Source organism: Equus quagga, chromosome 13, assembly GCF_021613505.1.
Source record: "Equus quagga isolate Etosha38 chromosome 13, UCLA_HA_Equagga_1.0, whole genome shotgun sequence".
Classification (NCBI taxonomy): domain Eukaryota; kingdom Metazoa; phylum Chordata; class Mammalia; order Perissodactyla; family Equidae; genus Equus; species Equus quagga.
Window position 1 is genome coordinate 91,138,882 of NC_060279.1, and position 26,672 is coordinate 91,165,553.

The 26,672-nt window shown below is 48.8% G+C and overlaps 1 protein-coding gene across 2 annotated transcripts in view; it reads right to left on the reverse strand.

The window, feature by feature from the left end:
• Positions 1–26,672, reverse strand: part of SAE1 (SUMO1 activating enzyme subunit 1) — a 64,289-nt gene that overhangs the window by 36,124 nt on the left and 1,493 nt on the right. For both annotated transcript variants that reach the window (XM_046681699.1, XM_046681700.1), the window contains exons 2-5: positions 16,123–16,234; positions 11,369–11,542; positions 9,054–9,196; positions 7,453–7,552 (exon numbers count right to left, since the gene is read on the reverse strand). In XM_046681699.1, the coding sequence (XP_046537655.1) occupies positions 7,453–7,552; positions 9,054–9,196; positions 11,369–11,542; positions 16,123–16,234 (529 nt within the window). The remainder of the gene's footprint in view (positions 1–7,452; positions 7,553–9,053; positions 9,197–11,368; positions 11,543–16,122; positions 16,235–26,672) is intronic.

The window sequence follows — 26,672 nt, forward strand, 5'->3', positions numbered from 1 at the left end:
AGCACTGGGGCCAAGGACAGAGGCCCCTTCTCCTCCCCAGTCTACGGGCAGAACTATGCCCACTTCTCCCACTTGTGACTTTCGGTAATTAATCTGTCTCTCTCGGGCCTGTCTGGGGCAGACAACTTTTAGGGATGTTTCCTGGTGTCTGGGGAGGAGGCCCCTAGTGGCCTTGTCTGTCATATGTACTAGCCCTGCAGCCACAGAGGACAGAACCAGAGGTGGGCAGGCAGCCCAAGCCAGACCAGTCAGACCCTTTCCCCTGGGAATCGAGGCTTTAAAAGTTTGGACACAGAGACACTGATGGCAGGGCTCTAAAGAGAAAGGCCAAATTCCTGCTGCCCTGGTCTTTATCCTCCTCAGATGGCAGCAGTTACACAATGCTTCCTGTGCCACTCCAACCTGCCTCCAATTAATGCCCCTTTTTTGTTCAAACTACCCAAAGTCTACTATCGTGGCTCATCACCACCACAGATAAGACTTCACCGAGTCGCTCAGCTGTAGTAGGACACATGCAGAAGGTGGACCTGCCTCACCCACCTCACTGGCATTGGACTGACGAAGAGAAAGCACACCCGACAGTGCTCTCAGGGAATGAAGGGTCGGTCAGCCGGCAGGGCCTGCCAGGAGCGGTGTCCACCATGCACTGAGCGGACCCACTAGAACCGGGCGCTCTCACGGCCCGTGCACTCTCCCACTTCTCCACGCCCTCGGCTCATGGACCCCTCCGCCTAGAAGGCCCAACCACTCCCCTCCACTGGCCATTTCCTTCCCTGCCCATTCTGGGCCTGAAGAATCACACTCTGATAGGCTAGTCAAGACGACTAACAAGCCCCCTGACACTGTCAGTGGACCACCTCCTCAAACGGGCATCAGCTTCCTGCGGCAGGGACTACAGCGAAAGGCACAGCGCTGAAAAGACCAGATTTTCAACAAGTAATACCCACGAGCTGACAGGATCCAACCTGATTTTCATTTGCCAAAAAGCCCAACAATAAATATAAAAGATGAACTCTGCACAGTCTAGCAGCCACCGAATTACAGGGCCATGCCGAGCCCTTTAAAATAGTGGGAAACTGCAATCCCGTCAGTCCAGCAGGGGCCTGGTTCAACGGACGACAGCAGGGCAAAACGAGGGAGCCCTAGAGAACCACTCAGTCACGCCCCTCACGGTCGACACAAGATCTGGGCCGTGCTTATGAAGCACACGGAGCAAAAAAAGCCAAAGACAATACACAAACACATCACATACGTCTGGTCACCATATATGTCTTCCATGCTTTCAAATATACTAATTAGTACTCCAATTTTATCACGTGTGTGCCTAGAAAAGATACCGACAGCAGCATTAGAGTCATTCCTGCCTAGCAGGGTTCACGTTTTCTCAGCTGGTTCTGTATTTTCCAGAGCTGGGACCGTGGACCTATCTTACTCTTCAAACCAGGCTCAACACCTCTAACGAGTGACACAGCTCTGGGCGTAAAGCGGCACCCACATCACAAGTGAAGCCACCCCCAGAACCACTGATTCCTGAGTCCACCTTCCACACATACTCGGGGAGGCTCTCGTTTTCAAAGCACTCTAACAAATGACAGCCACAGCCCGGGACAGTTTTCACACCCAGCACTGGGGCAAGAGCCTGAAGACACCAAATGTCACCGGTACACACCGCTGGTTTGGGAATGCAAATTGATATAACTACTTGAGAGATTTTAGCAGGGCCCGGTCAGGTTGTCAACAGATGCTCACAGCCCAGTGTTCCTCCTAAGTACACACCCTGGGGAGGTCACACTGTACCCAAGGAGGCCATCCACACACACCCCACCGCCTGCAGCACAGTCTCTAACAGCAGAGACTTACAGACCTAAACGCCCATCGACAGAGCAACAGACAAATATTCTACAGCCAAAAAAAAAGACTGCCCAGCAGTGCTGTCCAAGAGAAGCTGCTGTGAGGATGGAAACATTCTCCATCTATGCTCTGCAACACGAGTGCCAAGAGCCACATGTGGTTAGTAACATCTGAAACGTCACGAGACTGAAGAACTGAATTTTCTGTTTTATTTCATTTTAATTAATCTTACTTTAAATAGCCACACGTGGCTAGTGGCGACCATAATGGACAGCGAAGCCCTAGAACCAGATACGAACACAAGGCTGCTCTTAGACAGCCGTGGCCGCACACACACAACATGAAACCCATGTTTAAGAAGTGCAAAAGCACACCAAACAGCTCTATAATGCTCGGAAATACACACACGCATAGTAAGAAGAAATGGACAGGAACGAGAAACACCACTGAGGGTGTGGTTACTGAAGCTGCGGAGGGACAGCCAGGGGGCCTCGACCACACCGGGCATCATGTTTTATGCTCCAAACTGGTTGGTGGGCACATGGTGGCTAGCTATATTTTTCTTTTTCTTCCTTTTTTGAAGATCGGCACCTAAGCTAACCTCTGTTGCCAATCTTTTTCTTTCTCCTCCCCAAAGTCCCCCCAAGTACACAGTTGTATATTCTCGTTGTGGGTCCTTCTGGTTGTGCTATGTAGGACACCACCTCAGCACGGCTTGATGAACGGTGTCATGTCCGCCCCCAGGATCCGAACCAGCAAAAGCCTGGGCCGCCGAAGCAGAGGGCGCAAACCCAACCACTTGCCACGGGACCAACCCCGCAGCTGTAATTTTCTTCATGGATACCTGTAACATCACACAGTAAGTTTTATTCCACTGTTGAGATTTACAAACAAGTGATAAGACACCACGCCCAGCAGGGCTTTACCCGCCCCTCCCAGGGTACCTTACTAAATCCACACAAACGTACCAGCAGCCCTGGAGAGAAGACAGAGAAGGAACACACAGATAGGTACAACAGTACTAGAAATGGTGGGTTTTAAGTTGGATAGTGTTTGCTTTACGGTTATGTTCTGTAACTTGCATTGATGTCACACCATTTTTGTCTATCAAATATCACAGTAGAAAGAAACAGAGTAGATTGTGCTGTGATGCTGGGAGGGACCCTGTTCCCTCATCCCTAGAGCCTAGAAACATTTCCCCTGTGGGACAAGGCACCACCGGCACCCACCCCACACTCCACAACTGTCTGCCTGGAAAACCTGCTGCCAGCAGGCCCCCAAACTCCACAATCTGCACCCTGCATCTCCCCCTCTCTCCCCCCACCAAGGGAGTCTGACAACCAGAAGGGTTTTTTGGTTTTTTTTTTTTTTGAGGAAGATTAGCCCTGAGCTAACATCTGCTCCCAATCCTCCTCTTTTTGCTGAGGAAGACTGGCCCTGAGCTAACATCCGTGCCCATCTTCCTCTACTTTATATGTGGGATGCCTACCACAGCATGGCGTGCCAAGCGGTGCCATGTCCCCACCCGGGATCCGAACCGGTGAACCCTGGGCCGCCGAGAAGCAGAACATGCACACTTAACCACTGCGCCACCAGGCCAGCCCCCCAGCAGGGTTTTGAACCTCTCTGGCTTGAAAGTCGTGGTCTAGGCAAGCCAACGACTGACTTCTAAATATTCCAGGCCAAGTCCTTGTCCTCTTTGGAATTCTGTTCTCTCAGCTCAGCCTAAATAACCTAAACTATGAGAACTAATGTACTACAAGGTTAATCCGTTTAGTTGGTCACAAAGGAAGTTAACTTGAGAATTCTTTCTTAAACCGACAGTAATCTCCTCCAGAGTTGTCACACTATGGTGCAGGCACAGCCACAACTACACTGCCCGGATGTTTCCTGATGGGACTGGGAACAAAAGCGACCTGCCCTTAGGGAACTGAACTCCCACAGGAGAGGCTCGACAAGCAGTCTGAAGTGCACTGAGCACTACAAGCCAGGCCGACCCACACGCGAGGGGGGGACTGCGCCGGTCAGTCATCAGGAATGTCTCATTAAGGATGCTGTGAGAGGAGGATGAGACAGTTGTCAACAAACTGCTCAGAAAGGGGGAATCAAAACAATGAATCACTACTCAACTGTAGAATTTCACAACTAATTCATGAAAAGCGTATTAAGAGTGCCTGAATTAGTCACCTACTATTTCAGAAGCGGAGGTAAAATTAAGCCTGTATTTCTCCGCATGCCATGAACAAATCCTACTTGATGTTTAATTTTTAAGACCTATTCCAGAGAGTAACCACCATCAGGCATCATGTCTGGCAGCTCCTAACAATAAAGAACGTGAGCGGCAACATGGGAGTGTGACAGTGGCCTTTTATCCTAAAAGTTTTTCTGGAATGATCCCAATTTTCACATATTTTATCCTGCCATCCTCATAAAACTTCAAACTAGCCTAGAAACTTCAAGGGGATTCAGCTGATAAGTCCAGGGCGAGCCCGCGCCCTTAGCCCCTCTCTGTGCTCCCCCATCCATTCCTGCTCACACAGCCGTGGGATCTCGGGCAGGTCATTTAACTTCTCTTAGCTGCGGCGTCAGGTGCAAACGGAGACGACAGGACTGGGTGTGCTTCCCTGCACCCAATACAGTGCCTTGCACACAGTAGGCACTTTAAATTCCTACAGAAAGAGGTGGCTGTTTTGGAGTGAGGGATGCCAGAGTCCCTCTGTCCCACATCATGCTGTCGGTGGGTCCTACTCCCCGTGACTGAGCGCTGGTCCAGGCTGCGGGGCTTGGCAAACTGTTCTTCACATGCCAACTCTAACCCTTCTACTATGAACCTTCTGGACACTGCCCCACCACAAAACCATAGCTCTCTCCTTTATCTACTGGGCATTCAGTTTGTGCCCAAGACCCGATCCGATCAAATGTCTCATGACTTCTACTGGACGCCAAATGAAGCAAACAAACGAGTGAGCACTATCCGTGGCCTAGGCATTTTCCCACTGCCTTATTTACCGCACACATGCTAGAAAGGCTCAGCGTCTTCCTAGACGGTGTGAAAACCACAAGCTCTGTTTTCCTCTTTGTTTGTAAAGTTTCTAATTTAGGAGCACAATGTGTACCTTGAAGCAAAAGCGGCTTTACAACATTTGGTTGAACCTAAGGAAAGGGGGGAGGGGAAGGGAACCCTGACCAGAAACCTTTCACAGGAAACAGGAAGTGGCTGCTTCCCCACCCCCATCCTGCACTCTGAGCATAACCCAACCAGTTATTCTGGACAATTTAGGCGAAAGGGCAGAATCTGAACCAAGAAACTGAGCTGGAAGAAAACCCCGCAATCAGGGAGGAGTCTGCCAAAATGGAGGCCACCTGCTACTGCAAGGTGGCAAAGCCATGGCCCGATCCCAGGTCAGCCCAGCCCTTGCCCAGCGCTCTTGGCGAAGCCACACAAAGACAAGGTTTGGAATCCCAGGGACTGTCATCAGGAATGCACTAAATGCCTCGCAACCTCAAGGGCTCGGGGTTGGAATCCGAGCCTGAATTGTCCCAGCGAAACAGCTGACTAACAACGTCAGCTGGGGAATATTTTGATACCTTCGAACTGGGCCCCACGTAGGAAGAGGCCACACAGCGCGCTCTGTGAGTGCAGAGCCCCAGGAATGGTACGCGAGGCCGCCGAGAGCCTGCCTGGGCTGCCCACATTCTCCTCATAGCTAGCTAAAGTGGCTCCAGATCCACCCCAGCGGGTACCACGGAATTGACTCCCGGGGGCCTTCCAGCTGGGAAGGGCCCACAAAGCTAGGGCTCTCCCCATTTGAATGTGAAAGACCCGCCTCCAGAAGCCCTTAAGCCATAAACCCTTCACACCAAGGCCAAGTGTCACACTTGTAAGAGGGTGTGATTTATAAATTGACAGCACCCACAAAGCTGCTTTTGTACTCCTCCGTTAGTTAACAATTTATCTCCCCCTCCAAACTCATGGGACTATTCAGATAAAGCCTGACTGGGCCTCAGAAAGAAAGAAAGAACCGAAGAAAGAAAGAAAGGGCCCAAGTTTTGGCCAAAACACCAATGCTCACTCTGGATAATTCTAGTCCTGTGAATAGACACTAAAATTAGGGCTTAATAATTCCTCTGTATCACACTCACAGCATCAAACTATTCCAATACAAACATAAAGAGCAAGAAAAAGAAAATCCCCAAGGCAGCCTCGCTGGAAACTGGGAGAGTTCCACTTCGGCGGTTTTCTGCAGCCTCTTTTGTGGTTTCTGCACTCTCAGAATGCCCCCTCAGAGCAATCTAACTCGGTGCTCTGACCAGCTGTTTTTCTTTCTCGACATTTAAATCTACAAAGCGAAGAGTAAATACGGGCTTGGTCATGTCTTTCCTCTCAGTTCAACAAAACCAACTCTGGCCACTTCATCTTGTTTTCGCCATCGCCTGATTCCCTTCTCAGATTCCAACCAGCCACAGAAGCACGGCTGCTCATTCCCACCCCACTCCTCTTCCTACAAAATGAACTGAAATGACTGCACCGAGTCCAGGAGAGTCTAAGCCCCTAACATAAACTATGGTGAAAAAAATACATATATATATATACCTGATAACACTCGTCAACACTGAGGCCTTTCTTTCTTAAAAGGTTATTTGGTGGAAAAAGAACCCCAAAAACTTTACTTTAAAGGAGCAAAACAAAAGCAAGTCAAGTTTAAACTGTCTCTCGTCCCACTTAGGACCGTACTCAATTAAACTGTCTATCAATCTGAAAAAGAGTTGTTTTGTACAGAGTCAAGGCCTTGGCCCAAAAGCCGTCTCCCACCGGAGGTCCACATCAGAGGCCCGCAGAGCCAAGAAGCCCTGCAGGCACGTCCTCTTCAGCCTCCAGAGGGCTGACGGGAACAAGCGCTCAGAGCAAGCTGAGTAGGTTGCCAAAATGAAAAAGTTTGGGGGACCCAGCCCGGTGGCATAGTGGTAAAGTTCACACACTTCGCTTCAGTGGCCTGGGGTTTGCGGGTTCAGATCCTGGACATGGACGTCTTCCTCACTTAAAACAAATGAATTAAAAAAAAATAAGGGGCCTGCCCAATGGCGCAGCAGTTAAGTTCGCACGTTCTGCTTCGGCAGCCTGGGGTTTGCCAGTTCGGATCCTGGGTGCAGACCTACACAGCACTTGTCAAGCCATGCTGTGGCAGGTGTCCCACGTAGAAAGTAGAGGAAGATGGGCACGGATGTTAGCTCAGGGCCAGTCTTCCTCAACAAAAAAGAGGAGGATTGGCAGCAAATGTTAGCTCAGGGCTAATCTTCCTCAAAAAAAAAAAAAGGGGGTAAGAAAGAAAAAGTTTGGGATACAGCATGTTAAAAATATCTACATTTCTGACTCTCTTGACACATCTGGCATCACTGGGTCCACACTCCCTTGTGACAACAGCTGGCTGGCACTAAGCAGCAGCCGCCCCCCTTTAAATGGGACAAGCACTGGCCCCGTCTGTCCAGAGCCCTCCCTTTAAGACTACATGCTTGCTTCCCTTGCTTGCACCCGTAACTGCCTGTCCCCTACAAGGTCCCGGGGTTCCTGACGCTCGATGCCCCCACACACAGGACACATACCTTTTTGACCATAGTTGTCTCCGACGAGTCCAGTTTTGCTCTCTTGGTATCAGGTCCATCTTCTACTCCTTGGCTAACCTTGGCAACCTTCGTTTTCTCCCTAGAGGGTGACAAGGGGACGGAATCGAGTTCTACCCTCTGAATCAGGCCATTAGAACAAAAAGTGCATCCCCAGCCACAGAATAGGATGGTGGTTACGAGCAAAAGCTTTGGAGTCAGAGAGATCTGGGTTGAAATCCCAGCTCGGCCGTGGACTATCTGGTAAATCAGCTATCCACTGTGCGGGAGTAAGAGTCTCTGACGGGATTTTCATAAGGAGAGAAGGAACAAATTGCTGAGCACACTGCCCAGAACACAGGGAGCTCTCACCAAACCCCGTACATTTCACTCGAACCACAAAACAGAGCCAACTTACTTCCTCCCCCTGCCACAGGGAGCTCACCGTGCAACAACCCGGCCTGCTTTTCTCTACCATGACTTCTTTATCCATTTCTAATGTGCCCAAAGAACTAGATTTTCTTAAAGCCAGAAAGCACTGAAATTATGAGCGATCTTAACCATGTTTGTCCTTCCCCCATCTTGATTTTACAGTCAAGAAACTTGCAGACTGGAGAAATTTCAGTGACTTGCCTGAGAAGCTGAAGAGAAGAAAGCAGTTCTTGTCTCTTGGTAGGAAGCTTGCCCTACTACACAGGGTCTCTACCTCTCATTAACAACGGGGGTGTTCAGAAATCACAGCCAAACGCCAACTCAGATAATTTACAATATTGGTATCATCTGCCATCTCTCATCTAGAAGCTCTAAGTTCAAAACACCGCAGGTCCCATCGTGTGAGAACTGCCACAGTCTGCAATCTCAGCGTTCAAGAGGCGAGGGTAAGGTCTGTCTGTTCTAGCAGAGCGGTCTCTGGACCTTGGAGCTTCTCCGAGGTAGACTTGGGCTGAGCGTACCTCCGGAGTTGCCCGGCTAACGATTTGTACTCATTTTACTCTCTCTCAGCCTGGAGACACGCAAGCCCAAGCTCAGGAACAAGTTCACAGTCCAACCAAGCCCTCCCTAACTCGAGAGTGTGGCTTCGCCCCTGATCAGATACCCACGTGCTGGACTTCGATGGCCTTAAGAACTCTGCTTTCTTTTTTTAAATATTATTTTATCGGGGTCATATTGGCTTATATCATTGTGTACATTTCAGGTGTAGCTTCGTATATTGCAGTTGCTGTGTAGACTGCATTGTGCTCACCACCAGCAGTCCAGTTTCACCCGTCGCCACACACAGATGCCCCTTTACCCGTCTTGCACCCCAGACCCGCTTCCCCTCCGGTAACCAATGATCTGTTCTCCTCATCCATGTGTGTGTTTGTTGATTCTTCATATGAGAACTCTGCTTTCTTTATGCTTTTGACTAGACTATCACTTTGGAAGGCCAGGGCCACATCTCCTGCAATTCTAAACACACTCCATACTCAGTAAGCTGTTAAGGAATTGGTTTCCGAGTGTTCCAAGCATTACAATAAACACTTTCCGTAAGTGCTTCACTTCCTCCCAGTGCCCATGCCTACATTTTGTAAATGTCATGCTCTCCCCTTCTCTCCCCAACTCACTCTACGAATTCATGCTCTCCGAGATTGGCAAACGTGTATCCGTGGTAGCCGAAAACATCTCCTGTAAAGAACTTGATGCTATTTTTGTGACAGATCTGGTCAACTTTCACTATGACATCCCTGGAGCAGCAAGTCAGACACACCTGCAGAAAGAAAGAAGTTGGCTGGGTGTGAGTTCTGTGAACTGTGACTCGCGGCCCTGCTGTGTCAGTAAGTCTTAACGGACAGTCTCCCTGGGCCTGCCTAAAGCCGCTTTCAAACCGGCACAACAGGTTCTTTGGATCTCTGGTTAGAAGACAGAAGAAAAGTTGCAGGTTTCAGTGTGTAGAAAACGTAAATTATGACACTGTCACTTTCTGCAACCAAAACGAAACGTATTTAGTTAGAAAGTAAAAGCCATTCAAATTAGGGGAATTTGTTTCCCCTGATCCATAAACATATATAAACCACATTTCACAGTTTTCATGAAAAGGAAAACACAATAATAACTTAGCGTTATTTCTAAATTATTAAATCTATTACAATCTGAATAAGCTACAGCAAAAAGCAAAACCAGTTTTTTAAATTGACCCAAAGGTCACGTTTAAATACGAGGGCATTTTTCCCCCTTCTTTTGACTGATATGTAAAGATAAAGAAGATAAACAAGTCCTGTCGAGATTATTTTTCCACAGTTTTCGATGTGAAACTTTATCTGAATTTAAGGACAAAAGACAAGGTTACGGACCAGTGACCTTCCATTCAGACCCAGACAATGCCCCAGTGATGCACGCCGGGGAACTATCAACGCTGCTCCCAGGCCTCTGGGTCGTGTTCCAATAAGCTGAGGTATTGGAAATGGCTGTTTTACTGCATAAGACACCATCTTTTTGGGAGAAGCTTTGTGATCAGGGCCAAGGAGACAAATTCTAAATTGCACGCATTTTCTTCTGGACATAGAAAGTTGGAGAAGATATTAAAGGATGTTTTCATTTGATAGAATCTCTCTACTGTTGTCTGGCAGCCAGAATACTGAAATAACACTCAGAGGAATGTGCGTCTCTGGGGTCATTCAAAGGATGCAGTCACCTAGGAAAAATCAAATCTCAAAGGTAGGACGGCCACCACAGCAGAACATGCAATCAACTGACCTAACAGATCCCTGTGGGGTCAAAAGTGACAGTAAAACCTGCGCGGACCAGGCCAGCACAGCCCACAAGGCAGTTATGCTTGCCCTGTGCACCAGCGTCGTGTAAGCAACTGGCCCCACGCTCCAGTTCTCACAAAGCCTCTAATTGCTACAAGCTCAAGAGACACCTAAAATAAACCAAACGTGGGTACTATGGATAAAGAAATTAAGTGAAGACTTACGTCCAAACAGAAAATATTCTAATACCTGGAGTTACAAAATAGAATGAGTTCTTTTCAAAAAAGAGACGAAATGCACAGATGAGCCATGATCCCAAGCCCATATCTGAACAGATGCACATGCGAAACGTAACAGTGTCAAAAACAAACTACCCGCCCCAAATTCTAACCTCTCACGGAATGGGCCTCTCCTTTAAAAAACAAGCAGATCATCTGTGACTATTTCATGGTTATCCAACATTTGGCAAGCTTCTCCAGGGTACAGGGAACCGTGTCTGAAAGGTCACAGACACCGAAACAGAATTTAACTTATCCTTTCACCTTTGCATAGACGTGGCAGTGAAACCAAATGAGGCTGGCTCTGCCTCATTTGGCTTATGACTATAGTGATTTTGTCTCGTTATCCATGGCAACACGGTCAAAGTGGCTGTGTGAAAGAGACAGACACAGACAGACCAAGATCAGGTGTGCTCTTTTTTTAAGACAAAACACAAGCTGTAGTTTGCTATTTCTAACAGAAAAATGATTCTGCTACAGAAATTAATCAGCAACTTGTTAAGTTTTCAGGAGAAAACTTTTGCAATAAAATGTATCACCCTATGTGCAAAGATTCTGGAAGGAAGACAAAACATCAACGATGAAACCTGGTCTAAGGAAACATATGCGCAAAGAAGAAACCAACAGACAGCAACTCCCAGACAGCCACAGCCGGTCCAACGACATCTTCTACCCACCACCACACTCTCTCCCCCAGCACGGCAGTGCGCGCACACGGCACGGACGCCACGGCTACGGAAGGCTTCAGCCCGCGAAGCTACACACTAAACCTAAGGAACAGAACGGTGTCTAAACAGACTGGGAAAAAGCTCAGAATCTGAGAGTCTAACGCTCCAGTGTACCTCGTATACAGCCAGTGTTTTAATTTGCTTAATTCCCACGGCAGATTTTTACACGCTCTATGAAACTTACAGCATCAAATTGAGTGAAAAACGCCTCGGGTTTGTTTTCTATATTCTCAGTGTCCACCTTCACATCCACCATGGGGTTGAGATTCTGGGCTCGCTCCAAAGAGGCTTCGGCCCTGTTTCGGCCCACAGACCCAGTACGGATCAGGAACTGCGCTCCGGGGTCTTCTGGAGAAACCTGGGAATAATGTTTTGTTTTTAATACTTGAATTTGGGGAGAAAACAAATCTCAAAGGCAATGCATCTTTCAATTTAAAGGATAATTAAAATACCTACCATCTAATTGTATTACTGTGCTTGCACGTATCTGTCTAATGCACACTCCCTACATTCCCCTGAGGCTTTCAAATAGAGAAATTAACTTTTTTTTTACTGGGCATTGATGGGTAAAGAGCACCCCCTTGTGTTGATAGAGGAAATTCACTCTGACCAGAAAAGTCCATGCTCTCTTCTTCTACAGCACTTCAATTTGTAACTGCTAACAAAACGACCTAATTACCAGAGGTAAGAATTTTCCAAACACCTACCATGTGTCCGACTCCAAGCATTCAGAGAGAAACATAGTAGCTTAAAGGATGAAGTCCCCACCTCCAAGTGGTTAAAAGTCAGACATAATTAAGAATGCTTGAAATGAACTCTTAAATTTAATTAAAACTCAGAAAGGAGGAGAGATGAGTGGGGGCTGGCACAGAGATGATGTCACCGGTAAGGCTGGATGTCAGCAGAGGAGAGCCTCAAAGACTGATAATATAACCACTCAACAGCCCCCAGTAGGATTACAGATTCCATAAGGTTCTCAAAGCATTTCTTCACAACCAAACATCTAACTCCACTGTTAACCTCTACGAAAGACCTTGCCACTTGCACCAAGACTGGGAGCAAGAGAAGTCCTCGCCCCTCCTCTCCTCCCACCAACTCTCCAGCACACACTCTCCCTCACTGCCTTTCCCCCCAGAAACTGAGCCGGTCCTCCTCCCACCCAAGGCCGATGCTCTCAGGGTATCCTTGAGGCATTCTGTCCTGCTTCTTCAGGGAGTCCGGTACACACCGAGATGCTGTACACCAGAGTGTGGAAGAGCAAGGCTCTGGGATAACTCAGGCAGGATTCAAATCCTGGCTCAACCACTCACTGAGTGACCTTGAGTACGAGGGAATCACGTGAAAACCGAGGATGTTAATACAAACAATGCACTTACTAATCCCTCTGTCAATATTGGTTATTATCTGTTCTCTGCTCCCTTGGCCTCTCAGATCCTAGCTCTTTTCCTCGCTTGCTAGACATTCCAGTCTCTTTATGGGCTCTCTTAGGTGTGTCTGTCCCCAAGATTCCATTCTAGAATCACTCATCTTTTCACTCTGGCTCCATAAACCAACTCAAGGCCTCTTTTAGTTTCTACCAAAATCTACTGATATTTCTCAAATTGCTCTTCTTGATCTTTTTTTTTTTAAAGATTTTATTTTTCCTTTTTCTCCCCAAATCCCCCGGGGACATAGTTGTGTATTTTTTTAGTTGTGGGTCCTTCCAGTTGTGGCACACGGGATGCCGCCCCAGCACAGTCTGATGAGCAGTGCCATGTCTGCGTCCAGGATTTGAACCAGCGAAACCCTGGGCCACCGAAGCGGAGTGCGTGAACTTAACTCAGCCACGGGGCCGGCCCCCACCGATCTGAGTCTTATATTAAACTAACTGCCCACCCAACATTTCCTCCTGGATATCCCATAGGCCTTTCATATTTGACCTCTCTGATGATGAGTCCACCAACCACCCATGTGGTCACCCGAACCAGAAATCTGGTCTTCACATTCTGGCTATTTCCTTGACGGCAGCCACCTGGTGAGTGGTTAAGCGCAAGGGCTCTGCCAGGAGCCAGCCGGCCTGGGTCCTGGTTGTACCACTAACTGCTGGGATCTTGGGTGGACCTGTACTTCACTTCCTTTTCCTCAGTTTTCTTATCTGTAAAATAGGGATGATAATCCCTACCTCTCAACATCGCTGTGAGGACCAGATGAGAGAATAAGACTACCGCTCTTCGAACAGTGTCCAGCCCCTTCAGAAGCATCAGCTGCAAATTCCACGCCCACATACAGCCCTGTCACTTCTACGCCCTCAGTTCTCCCCGGCGTGCTTCTGGCCCTCTTTATCACCAGTGCCATCACCCAGGCCCTCTTCACCTCACGGAACCGACTAGAGCAGTCTTCTGAGGGGCCTTCTACCCTGTATCTTGTGCCACCACTTTACACAGCAGTTAGTGAGCTACAGAAAGCCCAGAGCCGACCAGGTCACCCCTCCCCCATTTGAAACTCTTCCATGAATCCTCACCACCTAACACTAAGTAAAAGCTGACAGTAGGGCTTACTAGCAGGTTCTTCATGACTGGGACCTTACCTGCAACCTGTCCCCGCCCTCCACCACTTTTGCTTTATACTCTAAAAACACGAAATTGCCTGTTATATTCTATTGCTACCACACTGTTCTGCGCCACTGCTAATGTCCCCTGTCTAAAACACAGCCCCTCAACTTGACAAATGTCTACTGATTCTTTAAGACTCGGCTCAGATCAAAATTCCAGAAAACCTTTCGTGTCCCCTATCAGAACCTGAGTCAGGTAGCCTGCTCTGGTTTGAGAAAGACTTGAGAATGGGAACCAAATTCTGTGCATCCCCACTACCCTGCAGACTTCAGGGCAGAGAAGGTGCTCTCAGATGCCTGTTGACGTAAACTATGTGAAAACCTCTAAGGGGGAGGCAGGAACACCTTCATTTATAGATAAGCATTTTAGAGATACAGGAGAGGTTAAGGGCCCTGCCCAGACTGAACAGATGGGACTGAGCCCAAGGTGCAGGATTCCAAAGCCTGTGCACCACACAGCACTGTCTCCCCGGGATGTTCCCAGTCAGGGAAAAAGCACGAGCCCACTGTAAGGGAGAACCACCCGAGTGTTCACGAACTAGTAAATGTATGAGGTGGGAGTCAGGCCGGAAGGGGGCTGGGACCTGGTTATGTGAAGTCAGTGGTTTTCAACCCTCCCTGACTGCTAGGCTCCCTGAGGAACTATCATTGTTAAGTAACTCCCCAAGCATTCTCCAGTGTAGTCGAGACCAAGAACCACCACACTAAGCCTTGAAAACCAGTCCAAGGAGATGGGCCTTGCAGTGGCAGGCGGGTGGAAGGCCCCGTCAGTCCTCAAGGTGAGGAACAAGGAATGCCCATGAGCCCATTCACTCCAACTCCGGGTGGCCTTCATCCCCGCACTGGGACGGTCACAGAAGCGTACCACACACCCCTCAGTGCCATATGACCGTTCCCCATTCTCAATTCCCCCAACCACGTGAGGAAGCCACCATCCCGTGTGGCTTCATTTTTCCACGCCAGGGGCCTGCAAGCTGAGGAACCATCCATCTCGGGTCTCTGCTCTTACCCTCTCCCTGCAAACACAGCCTTCCTCCAGAAGGGGCACTCCTGCCTCTAGGGGCACTGTGGCCACTGCGACGTCAAAGCAGCCAGCTCTCTGACCTCAACAGCCTGGCAGCGGACCTACAGGAATTTTCTTTCCTTAGGAGGTTTTGAATTCAAGTCAAAAATCAATTTGTGACTGTGATATTAAGTGAGCCAAACCACCTTTCTCTTCATGTTGCAGAATTTCCAAAAAATAATTCCAGCTGTTTCTTTTCTTCTGAAACCCCAAACAGGTGAGCTTTTAAAAATTTCATAAACATTTACTTTTGCCCACAGAGCCTATACCACACACTGTGTGCTAGTCACTTAGCATGAGACAGGACCCCTGTTCACTGCCTCACAGGAAAGAAAGACAAACAATATCACATGACGACACCACCTTTGAAGCATTTTACCTAAAAAGACACGATTTCTGGAATTTGCTTTAAAATACTGTTAAAAAAAAAATAGAGGAGAAGATAAATTAAAAAAAAAAAAAAGATCGACAAAATATAGGTATCTGCAGAAGCCAGGGAGTTGGGGAATCAAATACTGTTCTCTCCATTTTTCTATATATTTGCATTTTTCTATTAAAAAAGAGTAAAATGTCATTGAGGCATGAGAATGTAGAGAAAAAAGCAGTTATTTTCACCTTGGAGAAAAGAGGTCAGAGAAAGCTACATGAGTCGAGCACTATTATTATATTACCAATGAAACAACATTATATCATATAACTTACTAATTATTGGATGCTTATTACACTAAGCCAATGAGGTCCACACACATTCTTTCTGATCCAGTTTTCCAAAGTAATGTCTGTCAGCCATCGACATCAAGATCTCCTGGGGTGTCTTTTTTTTTAATTAAATTTGTCTTTTAAATGCATGTATTCCTGAGCCTCATCTTAGAACTTCTAAAGCAGCATCAGTGGGGGTGGGGGTGAAGGCCATACCCTAACACAGCCCTGCGGCAATTTTGCTTTTTGACTTAGTTATTCAAGTGACTTACAGGCAGAGTGGGGAAGCCACTCCTCTACTTCCCACGGTCACCCTCTCAGTGGGATGTTTGTTAACTCCATTTTCCAGACAAGCGAGCTCAACGAGGAGACGGAGATCCCCGCTGGTCACCCAGCTCGATGTGGTGGGGCTGAATTCCAAGCTGGTGCCAGCGCCGTCAGTGTCCAACGGCTGTGGCTGCGGTTCCATCCGCGCCAGCCCTCCTTTCCCAGCCCTGAAGGGCAAGGAGGAACTCACCAAACGTCGTAGCGTGACACTGAAGAGGGGCGGTCAGCAAGGAGAGCGAGGAGGGGCTGCACATCTCACCTGTTCGTGGTCCAGCATGGTCAGTCCCTTCACTCCTGCCAGGATGAGGTTCTTGGCAATTTCAGCCCCGAGTCCCTTCATGCCGACAAGAAGCACCCGGGAGGCCCGCAGCCTAGAAGGCAGACATTGTTAACCGGGTAACGGAGAACAGAAGACGCTCGACGAATCGCCGAAGACAAAAGACAAAGTAACAGGGAAATAATTCTGGTTTTTACTAAATGCACTGAAGCATCATGGCCTCAAACCTAGGAAAGAGACAGGCTCCACTCCATCCTGCAGAGAATTCATTCCACAAGTATTTACGGAGCCCCTCCGACGCCAGGCACCTCTCTAAGGGGTGGAAATCCAGCAGTGAATAAGGCAGACATAATCCCTGCCCTCCCGGAGCTTACACTTCGTGAAGGAGGCAAATGAGAGCATGTAAAACGTCAAAAAGTGAAGAAAAATCCAACTTGATATGGATCAAGAATGATAGAGGATACCATCTTAGACAGGCTGAGCATGAAGGCCTTTCTGAGGAGGAGCCGAGCAAAAATCAAAATGGAACGCAGGACAGACATACAGATATCTGGAGAAGAGCACACCAGGGGGAGAAAGCATCAAGTGCAGAAGCTGCAGGAGCGCCTGCGGGTCCCGGGGCAGGAAGGACAGAGCGGCTGCAGAGCAGCGAGCGCAGGGGAGAGCGGTGCGACAGGGGCTGCAGACAGACCAGGGCCACATCACGAAGGCTCCTCCAGGCACTGGAAGGACTCTGCATTTAAGCCAAGCCTGATGGCAAGCCATCAGGGGGAAGACTGTCGCCGTTAAGGTGAGAGGATGGCGGCTTGGATCAGCAGGACAGCAGGAGAGGTGGTGAGAAAGGGCACTCTGTAGGCTGTGATACAGAAGCTAAAACGTGGCCCCTCCAAAGACAGTGTATCTGGGAAGTGTTTGGACCATTCTAATTCTAAAGTGACAGAAGACGAGGCTAAAAAAAGCTGCTCCTGGGCTATCCCAGGAAGTCCGGATTTAACTCTGAGGTCAGTGGGAGGCAGCAGACGCCCATATCATCTTATTTGAAATCCCCTGAACCGGAAGTGTTTCAGAATCAGAATTTTTCAGATTTGAAAAAGGAAATAAAGAGTTTCATCATATATTCTGAAACAACCCCATGAGGATCTTCGGGAGCACCCTGTGATTAAACTCATTAATAATTCTGCAGCAAATGTACACTTATTCATACTGACAAGGACTAGTAAGAACTACCAACAGTCTCAGATAAATGCAAGTTCTGCTGCCGGCCAGGGAGTTTGCTCTTAACTTACAAAGTGAGTTGATTCTCAACAAGTATCAGTGTGAGGGAGAACTGCCGACACTCTCTTCCAAAAACGGTCCTCATAATCGTGGACACTTGCAGGCATGAGACTAGAAGTCTTTAACGAGAACGGTGCTGATGAGATAGGGTCCTGCACTGGCCCTTGATGCCAGCAGACTCTGGATTTCCTTCGCTGATGTGACCACGGGGTAAAATGGAGGGAGGGGAGAATACTGACAATATTTCCCTCGAAGACAGGTCTGGGTCTCAGCTTCTCCATGACTGCCTTTTTCCTGTGGGGACCTTGCACTGCCAACCACAGGCTAGCAGACACTAGCCTTTCAAGCGACAATTCCACTTCACTAGAATTGGAAGCAATCGGGAAGAGGGTAGAGAATGCACGAGCAAGGTGAAGAACAGAGGTGCTAGTGCTGAGCAGGTCTCAGCACAGATTTACCACCAGGGGGTGGAAGGATAAGCAATGTTTCCAAAGAGAATACGGTGCACATAGCAAACCAGTGACATCGGGAAGGCTGAGCACCGTGCATGTTGCTGTGCGTTCCGGGTCTCTGCGGGCACCGTTAGTCTACGAGTCCTCCCTTCCCCTGGCCCTGACCCTGCCGCAGCTGGAACGCCAGCATCTAAGTTCCCTCTCAGTCTGAGGGACTGGGGACTTCCTTGCGCGGCTGCTCCAGGACCTCGAGGATCCAACTAGAACAGCCTGGCTCTCCTTCAGGAATCTGGATCTTCAAACATTACCAATGGCCTCCTCAAATCTCCAAACCCACTAACTTCTTCGCAGGCTCTGCTCTCCTTTATGTTCTCCAGCAATGGGCACTGCCCACCACTAATGCCCTCCAGGTCTGAAAACTCGGTTTGAATTCAGGCTCTGCCTCTTCCTAACTGGGTGACCTGGACAGGCTGCAGTCTCTCTGAACTGCCGCTGGTTTATCTGTAAAATGGGGATACCAATTCTGACTTCCTATCATTTAATCCCCTCAACAAGCTGACAAAATGTGTGTGTAAAGACACCCAGCATAATCCCTGGCATATAACAGATGCCCGATACATGTTACTTGAACTTACTGAATTTCTCAATCCCCACTGCCTTAATCATAAAAGGGCTCAGGGATGGGCTTGATTATGATTTTTAAAAAATCTGACAGAGGAAAAAAAAATCTAAAGCTGGCATCTAAAGCCACTCAGGATTGGCTCCCTCTCGCCCTCCCAGCCTCATCTCCTACTACGAGCGGACTACTCGCTCGCCAACACACTTCCGGCTTCCCACCCGCGGACTTTCCGGCACAGCAGCCCGCTCACCTGAAATGCGCTCCCTTCCTCTCCGTGTCTGGTCAAGCCTTTCCCCAGACTTCACACCCCAACTCGAAGGCCAGGGCCTCAGAAAGTCCCACCCTATGGCGGCAGACTCAGGCGAGCACTCCGTCCTCAGAACTCGCAGAGCAGCGTGGCATCTCCAGGCCTCTGACATAAGTCACAGGCAGCCGCGTGGCCTCTCCACGACCCTGCACCCCACAGAGCTCTGCACGCTGACTGCCCGGGAGCTTCTCACGGATCTGCCATCAACACTGAGTGTGCTTACGTGTGTTCAACCCCCAACCAGGCTGGGGGCCCCGAGACTACTGCTCATTCATGGCTCCATTACAGGAAAAGCACTTAAAATAGGCCCCAGCACACGGTCAGCACTTGGAGAATGTCGGCTGGTATCACTCATTCTCCGACGCAGCAATCCCCCTCCTAGGAACCAACCCCACAGAAGTATTCAAGCTGGCACAAAACCACGTGCGAATACATTCACAGTGGCAGCGTCCATCCACTTCCCGCCACCTGCACGGCCACCCCTGCTCTGGGCTCCATCGCTTCCCACCTACAATACCGCAGCAGCCTTCCAGCCGGCCTCCCCGCTTCCGCTCTTGCCCCCCAATCCACTGGCCCTACCTCAGGCAGAGACGTTTGAAACCAGATTATGCCGCTCTCCTGCTCCAATCTGTCACAGGTTCCCTGTGCAGCCTCCTGAGCACAAGCCTGCGCGCCGCTCGACTCACCCTGCTCCCTCCCTTGGTAACCTGCCAGCAGCCACGCAGGCCTTCCTGGATCCTAGAAAACACATTTGCTCCCGCCATAACACTTCGGCATGAGTTGTTCTTTCTGCTTCTTCCCCCAACTTTTCACATGACCCATCTTTAGGTCTCAGCTCAAGTGCCACCTCCTTAGAGAAATCCACACTGGCCACCTTACTCCAAAATGAGTCCACACCCTCTTCTATCTGGCATTAGGCTACTTGTTCATACACTCACTGTCCGCTCCTCCTAGAATGTACGCTCCAGAAACCATTGTATCCCTAGCATCTGACTGTGCTTGGCACCTATGACACTGCTCCTCACACAGCTGTTGAATTGATAGGCACACCAAGAGAAACCCAAGTGTCCATCAGCAGAATGACATAAGTCTGGCACGTGATAAAATAATAATAGCTGGTGCCGGCCCGGTGGCACAGTGGTTAACTTCGCTGGTTCCACTTCAGTGGCCTGGGGTTCGCCAGTTTGGATGCCGGGTGTGGACCTACACACTCCTTGGCACGCCATGCTGTGGCAGGCATCCCACATATAAAGTGGAGGAAGATGGGCACGGATGTTAGCTCAGGGCCAGTCACCAAGGGGAGGATTGGCAGCAGATGTTAGCTCAGGGCTAATCTTCCTCAAAAAAATAAATTAATAAAATAATAATAGCTAACATGATGTATTGAACACTAATTATGTATCAAGCACTGTTCCAAAGTCTTTACATGTATTATGTCATTTAAACCTCATGACCACCTTATAAGCTGGTACCTTGTTACCCCTATTTTGCAAGTGAGGAAACAGGCACAAAGAGTTTAACTAGCTTAACCAAAGTTACAGGGCTAGAAAATGGCTACTATAATCAGCTAATAGATAAAGGTGACAATAAGGTAGAGCGATTTATGGTGGACTCTGAGGCCCACCCTGCCCTGGGTAGGCAGCCACTAAAAAGACAAAAGCAAAGGTAACACTTAGTAAGAGATCCTGTATGCCAAGCACTGTTCTAAGCAATTTATCCTATACCTGCAAGGTAGTCACCATCATTATTCGCAGCTTACAGATAAGAAAGCTGAGTGGGTAGACAGATACTGCCCCCTCCCACAAGGTCCACACCCTAGTCCCTGGGACCTGCAATAAACTACTTTATAGGACTTCTACATCATGAAAGGAATGTTGTGGATGTGATTAAATTAAGGGTTTTGAGATGGGGAGATAATCCCGGACTATCTGGGTGGGTCCAGGAAATCACAAGGGTCCTTAAAAGTGCAGGCAAAAGGGTCAGCTCAGAAGAGATGAATGACAAAAGCAGGGTCCATGGTCAGAGAGAGATTTGAAGATGCTCCACTGCTGGCTTTGGAGAGCAAGGAAGGGGCCACGAGACAAGAAATGCAGGTGGCTTCTAGATGCTGGAGAAGTCAGCACATTCTCCCCCGGAGCCTCCACAGGGAGCAGGGCCCTGGCAACAGCTTGATTTCAGCCCAGTGAGACTGACGGAAGGCTTCTCATCTCCAGAATTGTAAGAGAAGAACGGCGTGTTGTTTCAAGTCACTGAAACTGTGGTAATTGTTACAGCAGCAACAGGAAACTCATACAGGGAGGCACAGAGTCGTTAAGAAACTTGCCGCAGATCACACAGCTACCAAACAGCCAAACAGTATCAACTCAGGCAATACTGCTCCAAAGCCTGGGCTCTTCAAGTCACACTGCCTCTCAAAACCACAAATAAATGCAAACTGACACTGTGACACACTGTGCCCACAGCCCACCAGCAACAACGATGGTGGTCATTACCCTCCACAGAGGGCGCACTAAGCACCAGGCACTGAGCCAGGTACATTACACAGTCCTGCACTGAAACCTTCATCATGGCTCCTCACCACTTTTTCTCTCTCAGAAAAAAATCATACGCGCCCTCAACGTCGCATAAATTTTCTCTCCCCAGGGGCCAGCCCCATGGCGTAGTAGTAAAGCTCACTGTGCTCTGCTTTGGTGGCCCGGTTCGCAAGTTTGGATCCCGAGTGCAGACCCACACCACTCGTCAGTCATGCTGTGGCAGCAACTCACATATAATACATAGTAAGACTGGCACAGATGTTTGTTCGGGGCCAATCTTCCTCACACCCCCCAAAAAAAAAAACTCCCCTAGAAGTCCAGGGGGCTCCAGACCCCAAGGCAGACCGTCACATTTCCAGAGGAAAGGATCCACGTCTGCTTTGAGAAAGGAAAAAACCAGGACTCAGAAAACGTGTGCAAACTCTCCCGGCTAATGGGTGCCCAGAGCTGGGATCCAAATTGAGTTCTGACCATGATCTATGCTTTTTCCTCTCTTAACATCTCCCCCACGCTGCCTTGTATACAGTAGGCCCTAAGTAAATATTTGCTGATTTACTCTCCTCTCTTTTGACTTCTGCTGCCACAGGAATACCTTCTAAATTTCTGAGGAGGAAGGAACCAGAGCCATTACACCACAATCTTCGAATTCACAGTACACACTGCAAGTGAGGTCAAGCCAATGAATTCCACTCCCAGTTAAGAATTCTTAAGACTCCCAAATTCATATTCAAATCACATGTATTTAGAGTCTAATGTGTGAGAGTGAGTCATGCAAAAATCCAGCATGAGACTATTTCAAGTAGGGTGAGCACAAAGTCCCGAGGCCAGAGAGAGCTTGAGCACATTCAAAGAACACAAGGATTCAAGTGGCTTGAGGGGAGGAGCCAGGGAGAGGGAGGCAAGGTCAGACAAGGCAGGGCGTGAAAGGCAATGGATCTGAAAAGCCTTGGATTTTATTCTGAGTATAACAGCAAACCACTGGAAGCAGGGCTTTTGTGATCTGATTTTTTAATTTAAATCCGTTTGGCTGCTATGTGGAGGATGGATTATAGAGTCAAGAGTGGAACAGGGGAGAGCAGCGAGGAAATTGCTGAGGTGAAGAGATGATGGGTGTGGCTGGGACTAAGAAATGAAGATGAAGAGACACAGTTTGAAGCAGAGCCCGCAGGGCTCCCCAACAGACTGGACGTGAGCAGAAGGAACAGGGATGAATAAAGGACCCCTGGGTTTCCGGTCTGCACAACCAGACAAATGGCGGGGCCATCAGCATTTGACAGATTTGACCATCTTCTCCTTCCAGAAATACTCTTCTTCACTTAACAGTAGACTACTTTTCACTTAAATCTATAATCCTGCTCCCTGGGACTACCCATTCATTACATTCACTTAAGAGTCTCGTCAAAATCCAAAACCGAACTGCAGACTGCTCCCCACTGGGACGTGCCGAGGCAAACCTGCTCCTGCCACAGCCTTCCTGGTCCTTCTGGAGTCTCCACTCACCCCACCGCCTCGCGTCTTACACGTGCCTTATTATCTCACCCTATTTCCTATGTAGTTTCCCCTCTTTTGTTGCTGGTGATTCATACTTGTCAAATAATTGCAGCTATAACTCACTGAGTGCTTTCTGCGTGTAGACACTGTTCACGCACTATCTCATTCAGTTCTCAGCAAGCTTACAAAGCAGACTCTATTCCCTCCACTTGATGAATGAGAAACTGAAGCACCGAGACAGGCTGTGCATCCAGGAGAACAGAACCAAGAAGTTCCGGAGTGGAGATCCAAACTCAACCGTTAACCACTATCAACCAGTGCCATACGCTGGTCCTTCCATGAAACAACTGGGACGGGCCTCCAGCACACAGGACGTGCTCAGTCACTCCTACGGCTCACGTGCGCCTCCAGAAGTCCCTTTGAACAGCAGCAGTGTTGGGTAACGTGTTTGAAAACAGGGCAGTTTTTGTCATCCTTTCTTTGTAAAGTCAGAATTTCCGAGTTGAAAGAGTCCTGCGAGATTTAGTCACACCCAGCCCTCCTTTTTGCAGACGGGGAACCTAAGGCCGAGAAACTCTCTCTTCCAAGGTCAGACGGCGTGCTAGCAGAGCTGGGAACTAACCCCAGGTGTCCCGACTTTCTAGGTCTTGGCAATGTACAATTGTTTCATTCGCTCAACAAATATCTAAAGACTACCAACCCGCAAGCACTGGAAATGTAAGAGGCCAGTCAAACCCTTGTCTTAATCAGGGAGCAGTCATAAAGTGCCTGCCCTCACAGAGCTTATAACCTACTTCCTCTTTCCAGTCACCCTGCCTTCCTCACTCCTAGATCCGGGACAAGCTACTGTGGCGTGCAAGAGGCAAAACTCCACACGCCTTTGCTGTGAGAGGCAGCGCAGAAGCCACCGAAGCACACATTCTGAGGACACGCAAGCTGCCGGCTCCAGCACTCGCCTCTCTGTGGATCTGACAGAGAACGAGCCCCTAGTGAGGAAGACGGGCTGTCACGCGAACAGCAGCGCCCCTGCAGTCGCTCACTCAGAGTCAAGTCCTCCGTCTATCTACTTGGTGTGGGGCCTTGGGAGTCGGCGCCCCTCCCCGAACCTCATCCATAACACGGGCTGTGCACCAGAGCAAGAGATGCAAACGCACACGCTTGCGGGACCAGGCAATCACGTCCAAGAGTGAAGCTGAACCGACGGAGACGCGGCAAAGGAAGACGCAAAAGGAAAAGGCAGCCTCCACTTAGCTCCAACCAGTGTGGACATGTCTCACTTTCCCACTTTTCAAAAGACAAAACCCAGAAATTATATGTGAAATCTCCAGATTAGGAGTGGAACAACACATTTCCCCCCCAACTTCTCATTATAAAAAATTCAAACATACAGAAAAGTAGAAAGAATAGTTCACATCTTGCCCTATTGGCTTTACCCATATACCTGCATCACGGCATTACACACCTCAGCACGCATTTCCAAAAATACCACACTCTCCTTTATAACCACAATACTATCCTATCTAGAAAATAATCCCCAAATATCATCTAATAGGGCTGAATATTCAAATTTCCCCCACTGTCTAAAAGATTTTTTTTTTTAAGATTTTATATTTTTTCCTTTTTGTCCCCAAGGCTCCCCGGTACATAGTTGTATATTCTAGTTGAGGGTCCTTCTAGTTGTGGCATGTGGGATGCCACCTCAGCATGGCTTGCTGAGCGGTGCCATGTCTGCACCCAGGATCCGAACCCACAAAACCCTGGGCTGCCACAGCAGAGAGCACAAACTTAACCACTCGGCCACGGGGCCAGCCCCTCTAAAAGATTTTTTAGTAGAAGTTTTCTTTTTGAACCAGGATCCAGCCAGGGTTCACACCTTGCGCCTGGCTCCGCCTCTTTACTCTCTTCTAATCTACAACAGTGCCTTCACTTGTTTTTCCCATGACAGTGGGCAGTCGTCTGGTAAAATACCTCACTTTCTGGAATCTTACCGTTGCCTCAATGGTGTCCTTCAATTCGTTCCTCTGTTTTCTAAAAGCATGATTAGGGCCAAACATATCTGGCAGGACAACTTCACTGATAATACACTGAGGTTTTACTTCACCCCATCGGAAGGCACATTATTAATAATCACCTCCAACCTAGACAACGGAGTTTTTAATTTCTCTCATGTTTAATATTATCTTGGCCTTAATGGATTTTAAGTTATTAAATATTCTTAAATGAACTCAATTTTATTCTTTCTGATGCTCAAATTCTCCCAAATTTACCCAATTCTCTAGATTTTTAATGCTGGCAACTAATTTCAAAAACTCTCAACCACTGTGTGAGAAGGAGACCCCACTGTTAACCACTCCACTGTACGAGTCCCCGGGAAGGCCCCTTTCATTAGTGTTACCCTCCCTTCCAGTTCTCTGACAACCTTGGCCCAACATCACACAGTCAGAGGCGGAACTGCAGCCGGGACGCAGTCTGCCGACTCCCGGGCCGCCTTCCATTCCACCAAGGAAGCCCAGGCCCCGGAGCTCTCCTGTCTCACCTGGAGCTTCCTAAAGGCAAGTCAATTTGCTTTGGAGAGCTCCTTCCTGTCTGTCCAGGGGAGGGAATCACTGCCCTTCCGACTCCACAGAGCCGCTATGAGACTCAGTTGAAAAATGGACAAGACAGCACTTTAATGAACTCTAAGACTGTCTACAAATAGAGACCCCAAATTATAGATAACCCCTTCCTTCCCGCCCAGGTTCTCCGCTCCCTCAGAATAACTCCCACCTCCCAAGAACCCCACATCCTGACTCGGATCTGCCCCTGAGGTCCTCTCCTCCTCAGGAGCCCTCATGCATTACTCAGTGCTCCTGAGAGAAATCAATCCTCCCTCACTGCATTCCAGTTTAACCCTCACCATCTTTACCCGGCTTCAAACCAAAGTGCCTGCTGCCCCCACCCCCAGGATGAACCCTTCTAGTATACTTAGGGTCCCCTCCCCCATCCTTTAGGGCCTCCTCACACTCCAGCCCTTCAAACAGTAGTCCCTGAAATCAATCAACCCCACCTATGTCTTCAGGCTTCAGGGCTATTCTTATCATTTAATTCTTCACCTTCTTCTTTTTCTTCCTTTTGGAAGATTAGCCCTGAGCTAACATCTGCTGCCAATCCTCCTCTTTTTGCTGAGGAAGACTGGCCCTGAGCTAACATCCATGCCCATCTTCCTCAACTTTCTATGTGGGACGCCTATCACAGCATGGCTTGCCAAGCGGTGCCACGTCCGCACCCGGGATCTGAACCTGCGAACCCTGGGCCACCGAAGTGAAACATGCGCACTTAATCGCTGTGCCACCGTGCCGGCCCTAATTCCTCACCTTCTATTTCAGGTGCTGTCCTCGGATGAACGCTTGCTAATGCCTCATGACGACAACACCCCCTCCATCACAGAAGCCCCCACACATCTGAAATGAGTCTGTAGTAACCCCCACCTCACCACACCCACACTCTCTCTCTCACCAAAAGATCTGAGAAGCTTCCACTCCTCAAACTAAATTCTCGTAACCTGCCTGCCTCCCCAACCCTTACACCTATTAATTCTATACTCTGTCCTCCTTCCCATCAAACACCCTCCCCATCACCCAGATTTCAGCGCTGACCTCACTCACCTGTTTCTACTTAGACGTATAATAAACATCGGAAACAAAAGTCCAAGAGAACTCCTGCTTCTTCCCTACAGCTTTTCCCATCTCAGTAAATGGCAACTCCGTCCTTCCAAGTTGCTCAGGCCAAAATCCTTGGAGTCATCCTTGAGTCCTGCCTCTCCTACACCACACCCCGAATCCCTCAGCAAATCCTGCCCCTCCACCTTCAAAATA